We start from the raw sequence: 16,312 nt of genomic DNA, 5'->3' as shown, positions 1-16,312 counted from the left end.
GGCATGGGAATATTCTAGAACTTTCCCACCCTCCTGACTTTCTTGCTGTCTGTGTTCGACTTCCCAGCAGCACAATCCACAGACACACTTACTCATATTGAGAAATACATCTCACCATGCTTTGGAATGCCATTTATAGAAGTAAAATCCAATGAGTCATTTTTACAAATGTTGGTAATATAGCAAGGGGCCCACGATTTCATGAAAAATAGTAAACAATTGAATTCATTTCTGTCTGCACTTTCCCCCAGCTCAATGAGGGATGGAAAAAAACCAAAAACAAAAACAAACAAACAAACATGAGAACACCACTGTTTTAAATGTCTACCTAAAATAAGTCTAACTGTAAATGGTATAGCTATTTTATGAAGTGCAGTATCTTCACAAAATAACATGATTCTTGGAAATGTGTGGCCTTTTCCTGAGCCAGGCCCCTAAACTCTCAAAGCTAATTGTATTATAGATTTCTTGGAGGAATTAAACTAAGTAGGTAGTGCTAAACACTGTGCACTCAGCGGCCCACTCTTGGATATGCATTCAGAGAGGTCTCTCTGTGGTATGACTTCAAATAGCACAGGTTTCCTAAAGGGCCAAACTCTGCTTTCAAAGCCGGGTGGATTGGACTTTTCTCTTAAAGTTTATCAGTAAAGGACATCAGTATCCTTAAATAAAAAGGGAAAGAAAGTTGTGACGTGCGATTGGGGATCTTGACTGGCAATGATTCAGAAGCTCTGAGCTGCTTTCTTGGGCTTTTCTTCCTTGGTTTTTCCATCATCCAGCAAATGAAACACACAATAGATCACAAGACAGAAAACTAAGTACTGGGGGTGGGTGAAGAAAGGGAGCCTTTTGCTAAATGTAAAAACTATATAAACTTCAGCCTAAGAGAAAAACAGGGGAGAAAGTACTTTCTTTTGTGCTAACTATAATGAACTTAATATGAAAAAGAAAAAAAGCTTTGGAGCGCCTCTGTAACAATAAATCCTTGGGAACATTAGTTTTTCAATGTGTACCTCCAATATTATATAGCAATACTTGCTATGTTTAAATGTTTCAAAAGTGGAAAAAAATCATATCAGCAGTTAAAAGCTTGATCCTTATATTTACACCAGAATTAAAATCCTACTCCATTTCTCCCTTATAAGTAGTTTTGTTTTGTTTTTTCAACACAATTTGGGCAAGTTATTTAACCTCTTCAAGCCTTCAGTTATAAAATTATTAAAATAACACATATGACATTGTGTTGTGAAGAATAAATGAGATTGAGTGCTTCCTACAGTACCTGGACCACAATGCTATCAATAACTAATTATTATATTCTATTACTATTATTATCAAGTTCACTGTGTATGTCCAACTTTCCTTTTGCAGTCTAACATTTGGGAGAATTTTAGCACAATTTTCAAACCAAATTTGACCTTCTTTGACCTCTCCCATATGACATGTAAAACCTCCTGATTTTTACAATCATTTTATAAATGTAGGTATTTTATGCTCACAGTGACTCTGAGTCAGGCTGCTATAGAGAATGCCTGAGTTTGTTTTCATATGATTGTAAAAATGGCCAAGTTCACTGTTGTGACACCCAGCAACTGCTAGAATCACAGCTTTGTAATACAAGTCCAGTGGCACCATTATAATAGGGAAACTACATTCAGCACTTGAGATATTAAAAGAACAACAAATCCAAATGGGAAAAAAAAGAGGTTGTGCTGAAAATCATTTTATTGAGAAGGTAGATTCAATTGTTTTCTTAATCCATGATCTAACTTGGTAATGCATTCAACCAGCCTGGCACAATACCTACTGACCACCAACTGTATGCCCCACCTATGTTCTTAATACTCACCTCAGATTGCGTTCAACAGTGTACTTGATATTCTACTTGATACAAACTACTCTCTAATTCCTGGGTCCTTTAAGTGTATCTGTCTTGGGAATATACAAGCTAAATAGAATCCTACAACAGACCTTAGCATTTGTCCTGATCTCCACTGTCCCAATCAGCTTTGCAAAGAAAGTAAACACTGAATAAACAGAAAATGGATGTCTGTTTAGATAAAATTGAAAGCATGAATTAGATCCATGACTTTTTCCCCAAAAACCATTCCTTAGCTCACTGAATCATAAACTAGACTTGACCATTCTTAAGTGACTCAGTGTACAGCTCTAAAGAGTTCCTTGCTCAAAACTGAGCTGCTGGTTTCTTTTGGTCTTTTGAATTCTATCCTCCTTGAACGCATGAAACTTCTAGTAATGCCACCAAAACAGAGAATAGACTCCCACAATATCTGGCAGTCAAGTGCAGTTTTAAAAGTACAATTTTTATCTTAACTTTAAATAACAGGAATGTAATTTTTAAAATGAGAGTGACTTTGGGGTTATATTTGAATCCTGATTCTCACTTTCCATTAACTTCTAGTCAAATGTTTCTGTTTTGATACATGCAATTAAAGTATTCAAGATTTCAAAGGAATCATTACTAGGAGGTGTATTTCATTTTCTCTTCTTTTGCCTCTTCTAAAGGAGCTGTGTATGTCAAATTCACTGCCAACTTAGCATCACTTATGTATTCTAATACACTACGCTCAATTTATTTTTTAATTTCCCCTTACATTTTTCATCACCATGCCATGCTGTAACTTAACATATCCTAATGAGTTCATTGTGCTTGCTGGGGCATGAATGAAGTTCCTAATTAAAATGAAGTCACTATTATGAATACATTTCTAACAGCAACTTCTGTCCTTAATCATTAAAAATGGTACTTCTGTACCCAAAGGTTACTTTCTTTTTTGTTGCATAATGGACTCTTTTCTTAGCCTTTACCTTTTATTCAGAGGGTATGCAGGTTTGTGATCCAATTAAACTTCTTTCTCATGACCTCATCCTTTCAAGACAATATCTGACATGACCACAAGTGGAAACTTATTAAACGTAACATTTGAACAGTTGGCCAAAAAATTATAAATAACTGTCCAAAATATTCAGATTGGTAGATATATTTTTTTAAATTAATTAATTGGCTGAAACTTAGGGAAAAGCCAAGAAGGTAGAAAGAAGGTAAGGATTTGTTATGGATCACCTACTTCCTAAGTTGATCATTTAATTTCAAATGGCTGGTTGTAACTTCCTTTGTAGTTCTTTGTGGCTGCTGCTGATTTCTCCCCCCAAACAATAGAAGCAGGAAGATCATCAATAAGATCTGTTCCCATGATATATCACTAGGAAATGTCCAGAAATGTATTTGTCTAATGTTTCCCAGATCGAATATGCAAACTAAGAACATGAAGTTCGTTCATTCATTCATTCATTCATACAATAAAAAAATTATTGTGATACAGTGGCAGATAGAGCAACAATAGCTAAGGATGATAAAATTGGGACAATAAAAATTCTTATCTCATAGATGTTGCTATTGATTACTTTAACATTTTTGTTTTATTGTTTTGCTTTGCATCTGAGAAGGGGAATAGGGAAGGGGAAAGGGAAGAGGGAGGCAGTATGGGATAGGATAAAAGGATAGAGGGGGGATTATAGTAGGAGAAATAGTGACGGTGAGGTAGCAAGCTAGAGAGAGAGAGAGAGAGAGAGAGAGAGAGAGAGAGAGAGAGAGAGAGAGAGAGAGAGAGAGACAGGGAGATTGAGATCAAGCTCCTTTATAAGGTTTTTAAAAGCTATTCCTGTAAAACTTTATTCAGAACTAGTTTTACCTAGACAAAAAAGAAAAGAAGTAGTAGAGATGTAGACAGCCTTTGAACAATGTGATTTCTCTGCTTTTTGGTTTGAGGTCTTTTTGTTGTTGTTGCTGTTTGTTTTTTGCTTATTTGAGAATTAGCACAACATACTAACCAAACATGCCAAATAATATTTTTGCTCTATTTTAATTTTAAAAGATGACATTTGCCCCTCAATATTCTACTTAGCACCTTGATCAAGAATTTCACTCTTTTTAGATAAGTTCAGCCAGCAATATTTCTGGAGCTATTCATTTTATAATAGCTAAATTTCATAATTGGACATAGTCCTGGAAAAGTAGTTTTTGGAAGATATTTCATTCTGAGGAAAAGTATCATGGACTGCAGCTGGGCACAGAGGAACTTTGCAGGGAGAAAATAAGAAGGAAGGTTCATCTCAGAAAACCTCCTCTCTCTCTCTCTCTCTCTCTCTCTCTCTCTCTCTCTCTCTCTCTCTCTCTCTCTGTCTCATTTCCTCTAAATATTGCAACTGCTCTCCCATGGAACAAAGCATTCTTTTGATTATTTTTGTTCATTTATTAAACGTAATCAATTTCAAAGTGAGATATTATTATTATAAGCCAAGGTATATCTACCTAATGTCAAGATAGATTCAAAACAAGAAAAAATAGGGTTCTTTTGGTTACATTGACATTGAAATAATTGGAAAATTATAACTTCTCTGAAATAGGGGCTCAAATTTCAGACCAAGCAGAAAAAAGTAGTCTTGATAATGAAATTAGCAAAAATAATTCTAAAATTTCTAATGCCTGAAAATCATATTGAAACAAAATGTTGGGTTGTCGGAAAAGTCATGACACATGTTTGCAACAGATGGTACTAGTTCATTCTTGGAAGTACTAGAGTCATTTGCATCTATGTTATTGCTATGTCATTTGACATATGACAGTTCTAGCTTCATTCTTAAAAACATTGAGCTATTTGGTTGAGTTTTGGAGATTTTACAAGTTGAAGATGGAAGACCAAACTGTGCATTTTTGCCATATTTTACTCTTTTACTTCCATAAAGGGAAGAACGCAAGTCAAGCTGTGAAAAGTTGCATAAAGTTCATGGTGACAATGCTCTATAAGAACATCAGTGCCAACGATGGCTCACGAAATTCCGTGCTGGTGATTTTGATCTAAACGATGCTCCTCGGTCAGGGAGGCCCACTGAGGTTGATGGCGACAAAATAAAGGCATTGATCAAGTCAATCCCATGTTACATGACATGAAAGATTGCAGAAACATTAAACATCCATCATTCAAGCCTTCATGACCACCTGAAAAAGCTGGGATATGTACGCAAGCTCGATATTTGGGTTCCGCATGAACTCAAAGAAGTTCATTTGACGGAGCTTGTAAACATCTGTGATATGCTCATAAATGTGAGGAAAATGATCCTTTTTTGAAGCAACTGATAACTGGTGATGAGAAGTAGATTTGTTGACAACAATGTGGTGTGCAAACGGTCTTGGTCCTGGCGTGATGATTCTCTTCAAATGACATTGAAAGAAGACTTTCATCAGAGGAAGGTTATTCTCTCAGTGTGGTGGGATTTTAAAGGTATTGTGTTTTTCGAGCTCCTACCAAGAAACCAAACAATGAATTTGAATGTGTGTTGGCAAATGAACAGTTTGATTGAATCCATCATCCAGAAACGTCCAGAGCTTGTGAATTGTAAAGGAGTTGTGTTCCATCACAACAACGCAAGATCACACACAAGTTTGATCACCCATCAAAAATTATTGGAGCTTGGGTGGGATATGTTGTCACACCCACCATACTCGCCTGACCTTGCACTGTCAGATTTTCACTTGTTTTGCTTTCTTCAAAACTCCTTGCATAGTATAACGTGCAATTCAGATGAGGCTGTAAATCAGCAACTTGTTCAGTTTTTTGCAAATGAAGACAGGTCCTTCTATGAACGAGAACTTATGAAGCTCACTGAAAGATGGCAAAAGGTTATCAAACAAAATGGGCAATATATCATTAATTGATCTTTGCTCTTTATATAAATAAATGACCTTTGAAAAACATAGACAAAATACGTCATGACTTTTCCGACAACCCAATAGTTTAATTGGAAACCCTTCCAAAGTTGCACAAGGAGAGCCAGTATGTAAGTATTTTCAAAGCTCATGGAAGAGTACATGTATCACTAGGAGGGGGAGTGGGGGAATAAACATATTCTTTTACTCCCATATCTAGGAAAAGTTCTAATGCACAGGATGTAGTAAAATTGTGGGGTGGCATGGGAAAAATGAAAAATTTTCAAAGCTAATTCTGATCCATACCTCTTTCCCTCTCCCAGTTGAGCTGAGAACCAAGATCATGAAAATCATACATTTTGAATTACGTAGAGTTGGGTGCAATTCAAAACAATCATACAAGTTGTGTAACATAGTTTAAGTCAGTTTAATTTACTAACCTCTTTTTCTTCAAGAATAAAATGACAATTGCAATACCTACCTCAGAGGGTTGTTAACATAAACAATGATGATTAGTTTTTAACATTTTTGAGTGTTTACCATGTGCCAGTCATTGTGCTAAAGCCCTTTACATGTATACATTTAAGGTTATATGAGCAATGCATATTAAAACACCTAACACATGGTAGGCACTACGTTGTTAGTTTGTTTTCCTTTTAAGTGCTAAAGAAATAGATAATACAAATAAATAAAATAAATCAAGTTAAATAAGACAAAAAAGTTGCCTTTAGTGAACACATATATTAGTGGTAAGACAAACCTATCAATGGATAAAAACAACACCATGAATTGAGTGCTATTATAAACATAAAGATCAGAAATAGCACAGAGGAGGAATAATCAGGCAATGGTACTCCAAGGTACCACTTCTGTCTTTCCTTCTCCTGCCTTCTCTTTTTCCTGATCTCTTCCTGTCGCCTGTTCATTATCTCAACAAATGTCCAAAGTTATGAGTGACTCAAATTTATTGTGGAAGATGAAGGAACATTCCATTTTTATCCCTCCTTCTCATATGAAGCTCTCATTCCTGAGGTGCTACAGATTAGCATAAGCAAGATAATGGTTTAGTTTCTTTTGTCTTTTTTTTTTTTTTGGAGGGCAGTGTAACTGGTCCTCATATGTGGGATCCGAACCGAGGCCCTCTGGCATCCCAAGCCAGTTCTTAACCATCGCGTCACTCGACCAGCCCTCTTTTGTCTTTTTAAAGTTTAATACTGCATAGCTAGGTACTATGTTGTAGGGAAAACATATATCAGGAGACTGTATATTTGAGCTGAGAGAAGTCTTGATGCACGATGGTGTGGAAAATCTCTTTTAACCAATGGACTTAGGATCTACCATAAATACCATAAAGAAACTTCTCATCATATGAAAACCAAAAAAAAAAAAAAAAAAAAAAAAAAAAAAAATCCAGACTACCCTGTGTTTACATCGGTAATCCTCCACCTGTTACTCTAGTGTTAATTACTTTTTGAGGTATTTTATTTATCTATTTTTCTTTAAACTTTTTTTTTTGTAAAGATTTTATTTGGGAATTGGGGGAGGAGAACAATGTTGAGGAATTGGGAAAGGGAACAGACAAGTTGATGTCCTTTTGTTCTTCAGTCTAGTTGTGGAGGACGTCACTTCACTGGCCTATGTTGGGATTATCATTGTGCTCTTCCTGGGTGAGGCAGGTCAGTCGCTGGCCACTGGACGACCGCTCATGCCAGCTGCCAGCCATTTGCGGTAGCTCACAGCAGTCCACTGCAGCAGTGGCTGCAGCCTACACTGATACCGGCAACTCATGGCAACTCAGCTCCAGGTGGAGCTGTTGTTCACCATCTTAGCTGTAAGAGGGCACAGCATCACTGGCCCATGTGGGATCCAAACCGGGGCCCTGCTGCTCAGTGCTGGCGTCCCAAGCCAACTCGTAACCAATGCGCCACTCGGCCAGTCCTTTTTGAGGCATTTTATACAGTTTTACTGCTATCTATGTGTTTAGAGAAAGCCTGATGTCAGGCAGCATAACACAGTTTTTCATCACAGAAGTACTCCTTACATTATGAAAGGCTTGAATAAAGATGAGAAAGAAAAGATTTTAATGCTTATTTGACACCTAAAATGTCCTAGATACTCATTTAAATGTGATTTCATACACTCTTATATTTAATCTTCCCAAATAACCTTAACATTGTGGTGTGTGAGTCAATGAGTAAGACAATTTATATTCTCAGCACTCCATTCTTTTCTTTCCTTGTCATCCATCATTTTATTCTAGAGAAAAGAAAATCCTACGAAATTTGCCCTAGGCATGATTGACTTTCTTTCCCGATGATGCTATCTGCCTTGATGGAATCAGACATAGCAGTTTTTGTTTGTTTGTGTGCCCCCTTGACTCTCTGTAGTTCATGCTAGTTGCCAGCTTTCTGTTTTCACGTTCCTCATTCCTTCACTGATATCATCACCCTCAGGCAGAGTTCTCACTGCAACTTGGATATCTTTCCAGAAGTATAGTTTTCAAAATTTAGCAGAAGCATAATTTTTAGCATGCAAAAGAGTTATCTGGGTAGCTTGTTAAAAGCTCAGGTTTCTGGGGCCGGCCAAGTGGCGCGTTGATTAAGAGCTGGCTTGGGATGCCAGAGGGCCCCAGTTCGGATCCCACATATGAGGGCCAGTGACACTGCCCTCTACAGCTAAGATACTGAACAACAGCTCAACCTGGAGCTGGGCTGCCATGAGTCGCTGGCGTCAGCGTCTGCGTCGGCGTAGGCTGCAGCCCCTGCTACAGTGGGTTGCCATGGGCTACCGTGAGAGGCCAGCAGCCACTGTGAGTGACCATCCAGAAGCCGGCGACTGATCTGCCTCGCCTGGGAAGAGTGCAATGATGGTGCCAACTTGGGCCAGTGAAGCAACATCCTCCACAACTAGAATGAAGAACAAAAGGACAGCAACTTGTCTGTTCCCCTTCCCCCAATTCCCCAATAAAAATCTTTTTTAAAAAAGCTCAGTTTTCTAGAAGTCATCCTCAGAGATTCTGATTCATTTGAAATGGGGTGGAGTCATGGAATCTAAAATTTTGGCACACACTACCGTATTAATAGGAGGTCCTTTGCCCTTGGAAAAACATGATTCTGGGATCTGGTAATCCTCTCCTTAGTTTCATTATTATCACTTCTGGCTAACTGGACATTTCTGTAGCTACCTTAATGGCTTCAGCACCAGACTACCAGTCTTCCTCTCCACAAAATGCCCTATCATTATTCTCAGGGAATCTGACATTCATTTTGATGAGCCTTCTAATACTCTAGCCAGGAAACTCTTCACATCCCTCCTGATGACAATCTTTAAAAGTTATATTCAGATTTTCAAATAATCTGAACTTGTTCTAATATTTTACATTTTTACTTTTGAAAACATCCTCTTCATATAAAACATTGTATCCTAACTTTCTCACTTCCTAACTTTTAATAAACTGTTACCCACACTCTAAGATTCCTCTGATTATTCAATTCATCTTGTGTGTTAGGCCCTGTACTCAGCATGTAGTGGACATCATTTGGCAAATGTCCTGTGAGGTTGTTATTAACCTCATTTTACAGATGCAAGTAAGGCTCAAGGGGATTCAGTGAAATATCCAAGGATACATACTGTGTAAATAGAAGAAATTGGATTTAAAATTGTATGACTGTGAAACCCTTACACTGGCTGACTTAGCTTTCTTACTCAACTTACATAAAATGGTCAAGACTTGTTTTCTTGCCCCCACTAGACTGTCCATTCTTGCCTATATATGTTTATTTAAGTATACCTTTCATCTGGAATGCTTTTCAAGATCGATTACTGAATCAAGACCTCAAATCTTTTTTATATGTGAAAACCATTTTGTTTTTCCTGTCACTTAGCACTTGTCATAGACGGTCTTCTGTGAGTTACCTATATATGCTTCTCCTGAACCAGATTTTGAAATCCTGGAGCAAGAAGCAGTTGTAGCAAGAAGGACTCTTTCTATGGAGTCAGGCATTGTTACAAATAACAGTTCCAGCATTTCTTGACCATATGGTCTTAGCAAGATACAGTGTCTTTAGTCCTTAGTTTATTATTCACCAGAAATGATATTTTCTACCATACATGGTCATGATGGGGATTAAATAATGTATTATATTTGATGTGTCTGGAATAGCATCTTAAATATTACTGGCACAATAAATTCTGAACTATAATCTTCCTGACACTGATTCCTGCCTCTCAACCCAATACCAATCAGCCAAAAAGGACATCACATTTGTAACACATAGTGAAAATGTAGGAAAAGTCAGCTATAGCAGGAGATGTAGAAGCAGCTGCTTGTTGTTGATGTGGTATGAGAAAGAAAACCTATGTCTCAAGACCATTGCGAATGTTAATCCTTAAAGGGATGTGTGTTTAAATCAGCCTCAATAAATTTACACAATACTTCCTAAATTAAAAGAAATAAATATAGAAATGAATGAATAAATAAAGTTTTCACTTCATAAAGTTGAGGAAAATCTCTTCAATTTAGTTATATTTCATTCAGTGTATTTATCTGAGTCAACAAGAGCTAGAGGACATATAATTCAGTTTCATATTCATTCTCTTTTCCAACAAAACAAATATGTGTGTATAAATCCATTATACCAAAATGCCAGTCACATATGTACAGGAAGTTGAAATGTTGCCCCATTACTCAGCATGTGATACCACTTACAAAAGGCAAACCAGTGTCTACCCCCAAAAACTTGAAAATATTTATCAGTAAAGATATATGTACCCTTATGTTCATTGCAGCATTATTCATGGAGGCCAAGATATAGAAACAACCGTAGTGCCCTTTGATAGATGACTGGATAAAGAAAATGTGGAACATATATACCATTTATATATATTATATATATAAATTGTATATACACATAAATGGTATTTATACATATGTGTGTATATATAAATGTATATATACATATATATACACAAACATATTATATATATATCATACATATGTATATGTATATATACATATATAATATATACATACATATATACACAGGGTGCCAAAAAACTGTATACACATTTTAAGAAAGGAAAAAACTGTATTAAAATTGTAATAACATATACCAATAACAAAGATGAACACAAGTCATGTGTATACATTGTTTGGCACCTCTGGTGTGTGTGTGTGTGTGTGTGTGTGTGTGTGTATGTGTATATCTATATATATATATCTATATATCTATATATCTATATATAAATATATATACACATACACACACATATATACAGACATAATAAAAGATGAAATAGTGCTATTTGAGACAACATGGATGGATCTTGGGATTATCATGCTAAGCAAAATAAGTCACATGGAAAAACTTGAGAACCGTATGATTTAACTCATATTCAGGATATAAAAATGAAAGCAACTAACAAACAAGACAAACAAACAAAAACTCATAGACACAAACAACATTTTAGTAGGTGCCAGAGGGAAAGAGGGGAAATAGGGAGGCAGAAAAGAGTAAAAGGGGTCGAATATATGGTGACAGGAGGTTTGACTCTGGGTGGTGAACACACAATGCAATATACAGATGATGTATTATACAATTGTACACTTGAAACCCGTATAACTTTATTAACCAACGACACCCCAATAAACTTAATTAAAAAAGTCAACCCAGGGAATCTCATCATGAGTGTTAATACTGAGTTAATAATTTTTGGCCAAATAACAGAGAATCAACTATTTCCAAATCATAAATTGAACATTTATAAAGGCTTTATTAACCCACTGACAAATTTTATATAACCTGTATTATACATGGATTTTATTTGCCATTATATGAGCTTCATATGTTTACTATATCTGAAATTTTTGAAAACATAATGTCACTTAGTCATTGATTTACACTTGTTTTCCAAGTAAAATAGAGGGAGTTCTTTGTCACGAGTGCACTACCTGAATAACACAGCTATAAGTGAACATGGTTAATTGACCTACCTGGAACTTTTTCTCAGTCAGGCAGCTAACATAAACTGACCTTCCAAAATGAATCTAGTTTCTCAATGCCAGATTCAATTTGTCCAAAAGGTTGCTTTTGTATATAAGGGTTCTGCCCCTCTTCTCTGAACATTTTGTGTCTTCCAAGGCTGTGGCGCTATGCCAGATTATTTTTCTCTTGTTATCATGGACCAAAACCCACTGAAAGCGTGAAGCCAATATAACACATTGTTATATGATTTTTCAGGGGCAGAATGATACTCAGTTCCATTAAGAGACAGCCTTTAGATGTCAAAAAACCAGAGAGTTTGTTAAAATTGGACTTAGCCTTAGTAGTCCAAAGAAAACAATGTTGTCAATAGCCTACCATCATTTGGGAAGAGAGTCTTGCTTTTTGTTGCTGGCATGGTTTATAAGAATGATCTAATTCCAGAGAAGACTATTTGGAACAGCCACAGTTTGCATTCAAAGGCTAGCCCTTAGACCCCTCTATTTTTAAACTTCAGTGATGGGAGCATGTAAGTCATATTTTAAGAGAAGATATTTACATTTTTGGGGCTATATAAATGGTCAAGAACGGATACCCTTACATTCTAAGACTTAGAACACAACTGGTTACACCTGAGGTTATTAGGGTTGTGTTTTTAAATATACAGAAATATGTCTAAAAACAAGATAAATGATGAAGACACTGATACAAAGAAATAGAAACTTTACCCAAATATGTGCCTTAGTTCTGTAAGTTCTTTTTCTTTGATCTGCAGGTCATCTTCTAACCTTTCTATTATAATAACATAAGATTCACTGACCTTCTTCTTCCATTCATCTAAAAAAAAATAGGATTGATTCATAGCTGTGTTTTGCAAAGTATAGACATAGATCACAATACATAATTAAAACTGTTTTTTATTCTGAATTCTACAATAATTTTAATTACTGATTGTGAGTTTAAAATGCAGATGTTTATATTTAAAATGCAATCATACTGAATTGTAATTAAGAACCCATTTGATATATTTACATAGAAGGATATATTTGACTTATTTCATTTGATTTTATTGCATTGGAATTATAGCAATCCCCAGTTGCTTGAAAAGTATTTTTAGGTTCTATATACTAGATACTTAAGATGTAATTCTAACATCTCTATATTCATCAGTATTACAAATTTCTTCTACACCATTATACCTAGAAACTAACATACTTTTGTAAGAAATCTTCAGTTTTCTCTAAAGATCTTTTAGAGAAAAATAATTTGAGTTCAGATAATCTTCACAACAATTTCGTATAACACAGTGATTTATCTTCTGTGTAAAAATTAACAGATATTGCAAGGAAATATTAATTATCTACAACCATTATTAAACCATGTTACATTTAAGGATATAAGATAATTAATTACCAGTGCAAGTTTGGGTTGGTCTAGACTTATAATTTCCCATTTGTTAGAAGTTTCTTCTGTTCTCCAGTGTAGCTCCTCACATTACAAGATTCCAAGTTCAAGTGCAGTGACAGTCCAGTTGAAAAATACTTTGATAGTCTGGCTAAAAATAAGCCTACTGCCAAATGGAATGTCATGCAACAGTGACAAAGAACAAAATAGTGTGTGCTTATAAGGGTAAAATCATAAAGGGAACTGATCAGCCTGTTTAAAAGAGCTGTACTAAAAATAAATGATAAATGTTTCAATTCGGTTATTTGCCTCCATCAATTGATTACCTACCCTTATATACCTTATGGGCCATTTCTTTAGTAGGTATATCTAGAAAGTGGTTCAGTTACATCTGAGACCCACAAAGAGCTATTAAAACTACCTATATCTTCTTTCAGGGTCATTTTCTCCTGAGCCAAACTCATGGCAGTTGGAAAGAGTGACTGTGAGAGAATTTACCTCTCTCTGTAAATAATGGAAACCCATATCCTATAGCATGGGACTGATAGAAATGATTTTAAGTTTTGTCTACATTAGAGCTACAAAATTATATTTGTAAGAAGAAATTTTCAAGATAGACCATGATTTATGTCTACTACTTGTTGATTATGCTGAGTTTAAGAGTCACAGGTGATAATCTAAGACACTTAATTCTACAAATAGCATTTCATAAAATAGTAACGTGAAAAATAAGAAGATTATGAATAATAAGACTGAATGCTTGCTCTATGCCAGACACTCACACAATCTTGCAAGATATATATTATTCCCATATTATGAGTAAGAAAATCCAGATTTGCTAGTAGGTAGTGAAGTCTGGAATCATTTCTGATCTATATGATTCTAAGGTCCAAGCTAGGTGTTATTATTGATAGATCTTCCATAATTCCTCTTTCATTCACTTTCCATGTACTTCATGAGGGCATTTCTCTTTGCGTATTCATAATTCTATTGATATAAATGAACTCAGGCTATCATATAGATAGAATAAATGGAAACTGCAGAAAAAAGTTACCCGATTTTAAACTATATACTTTTTTTATACTGTAATTATTCCTAGAATGTATAAATTTTAATGAAACCAGTATAGATTTCATAGTTATTATAGTTGAATGTTCAAATAACAGTTTCTTCCTGAAGCAAAGGCTTAGACACATTTATGATTCCCCACAACTTTTTCTCAGCAAATGTAATTTAAGGTCCAGAGGGAGGGCTTCCATCCTGATCAGATGTAAATGTAGAAGTAGGTAATCTGACTTTACGGACACCTCTGCCCTCCCCTGTATATAACTCTCCTTATTCTTCCCCAATGGTATATGCTGCCATGCTGTTGGTGTCTGCTATACTTTCAGGGACTCTGTTTACTTGGCCCATGTATTCTATTATGTTTTCTTTGTTTGAAGGCTAGACATCTTCAGTTGCACCAGCTTTCTTTCAGCACTTGTGTGACCTCCATCTCCTCAGGAAAGAAGTCTTTGCTTTCTCCAAGCATGGTCCTGTCAGGACCATGGACTTAAGCACCTGACTTCCTCAACGCTTCCTTGTACTAAAGACCATACTAGATAGTTTTCTTTTAAAGGCTAGCAATCTCCCAAGGCTACAACTTGGAAAGTATTATAATTCACAAGTTCTCTCTTCTCTTCAGTTTCTTTAATACAATCCATGGTTTCAACACCTTGAATCCAGAGGAACAAGGATACGAGGCAGAGCTCTAGGCCTTCTTGAGGACATCTAGATTTATGTATTCTTTCTGATTTCCTTTCTTATTTCTCTCCCCACTATCTCAGATCTTCTACGTGTGTGTGTGTGTGTGTGTGTGTGTGTGTGTGTGATCACCCCTATCAATGAAAGAAAAGCTAGTTCTTATATCATTTTTTATTGTCTTCTCCAATTTCCTCTTTGGGACATGACATAAAATTAATACACTGAGTTTTAGGATTTTTCCTTTCGATTTTCAAAAATCTTTTTACTTTCTCAAAAAGACTAGCACTTACAAATGAAAGTTTTAGTGTTCAAAGCTACTATTTCTGCTATGGGTTTGAAAATCCAGATGCTGATCTCAACTTATTTTTCCCATACCCAGAGGAAACAAAGTTTGCTCAAAAAATGGGAGGATAGTAACATAAAAGCCGCAGAAAATGATCAACTTATTATCTAAAATATTACATATCATTGAACTATAACAATTTCCTAGTTCTAAAGGAACAATATTTATAAAGCCTCTTTTAAGAATGTGAGTCTAGGTCAGGGGTCAGCAAACTTTTGAGATGGAAGAGCCAATCCTGTTCTTCACAACAGTTTAAAAATTATTCGAGAGCAATAGAACAAATGAAATCACCATTATGTGAATAATATCCTTTAAAATTTTTATAAATGGAACTATGATAGTTTTATTTTCATTTTCAATTTTACTTCAGTGCCACATGTAGTACCCAAAGAGCTACATGTGGCTCACGAGCCACAGTTTGCTGACCCCTGATCTAGGTAGTCCATTAATGACAGTGGATTAACCTTCCTTGGTGCCTTTAGGGAGGTGAAACCAAGATGGGAATAAGTAAATGATCCAGGATAAAACTCTTACTTTATCTATAAAGAATGCTGGCAACAAATGAACAACAGAAACAAACAAACAAAAACTCATAGACACAGACAATTGTTCAGTGGTTACCAAAGGGTAATGGGGAGGGGAATGGTAGATGAGGGTAAAGCGGGTCAAATACATAGTGATGGAAGGAGAACTGACTCTGGGTGGTGAATATACAATGCAATATAAATTATGTATTATATAATCATATACTTGAAACCTATATAATTTTACTAACCAATAAATTTAATAAAAAATTTAAAAAGGCTGGAGAGAATCCACATGGAAGCAGGAAATATTTTTCCCAGTAGTCAGTACATTTCTGTAAAAATTGCTTCTTTCTACCTTGGGTTGACCATATGTTCTACACTGAATTCTACTCATCTTAGTTCTGAGACTTCTAGTAGTGTGGAAAATATATTATGTCATATATTATAAAAAACACAACCTAATTACAAAAGTGGTCATCTTCTCGAACTTTAGTAAAAGTAAATGCCACCTGAAGGCACTTTGTAAAAAATTAGTAATCGGGGCTCTAGCCTCAGAAATTCTGATTCAGTAGGTGGGGGTAGGGTC

The 16,312-nt window shown here is 35.6% G+C and overlaps 1 protein-coding gene across 1 annotated transcript in view; it reads right to left on the bottom strand.

Annotated features, from left to right (window-relative positions):
• TNNI3K (TNNI3 interacting kinase) overlaps window positions 1–13,228 on the bottom strand; it is a 298,768-nt gene extending 285,540 nt beyond the window's left edge. Inside the window, exons 1-2 of the mRNA XM_019643990.1 lie at window positions 13,123–13,228; window positions 12,438–12,546 (exon numbers count right to left, since the gene is read on the bottom strand). Of these exons, the coding sequence (XP_019499535.1) occupies window positions 12,438–12,546; window positions 13,123–13,162 (149 nt within the window). The 5' untranslated portion in view covers window positions 13,163–13,228. The remainder of the gene's footprint in view (window positions 1–12,437; window positions 12,547–13,122) is intronic.
• Window positions 13,229–16,312: the final 3,084 nt, after the last annotated feature.

The sequence above is a fragment of the Hipposideros armiger genome, unplaced genomic scaffold, assembly GCF_001890085.2.
Source record: "Hipposideros armiger isolate ML-2016 unplaced genomic scaffold, ASM189008v1 scaffold_84, whole genome shotgun sequence".
Taxonomy (NCBI): domain Eukaryota; kingdom Metazoa; phylum Chordata; class Mammalia; order Chiroptera; family Hipposideridae; genus Hipposideros; species Hipposideros armiger.
Note: the sequence above shows the minus strand (reverse complement) of the source record. Positions and strands in the feature narration are given on the sequence as shown.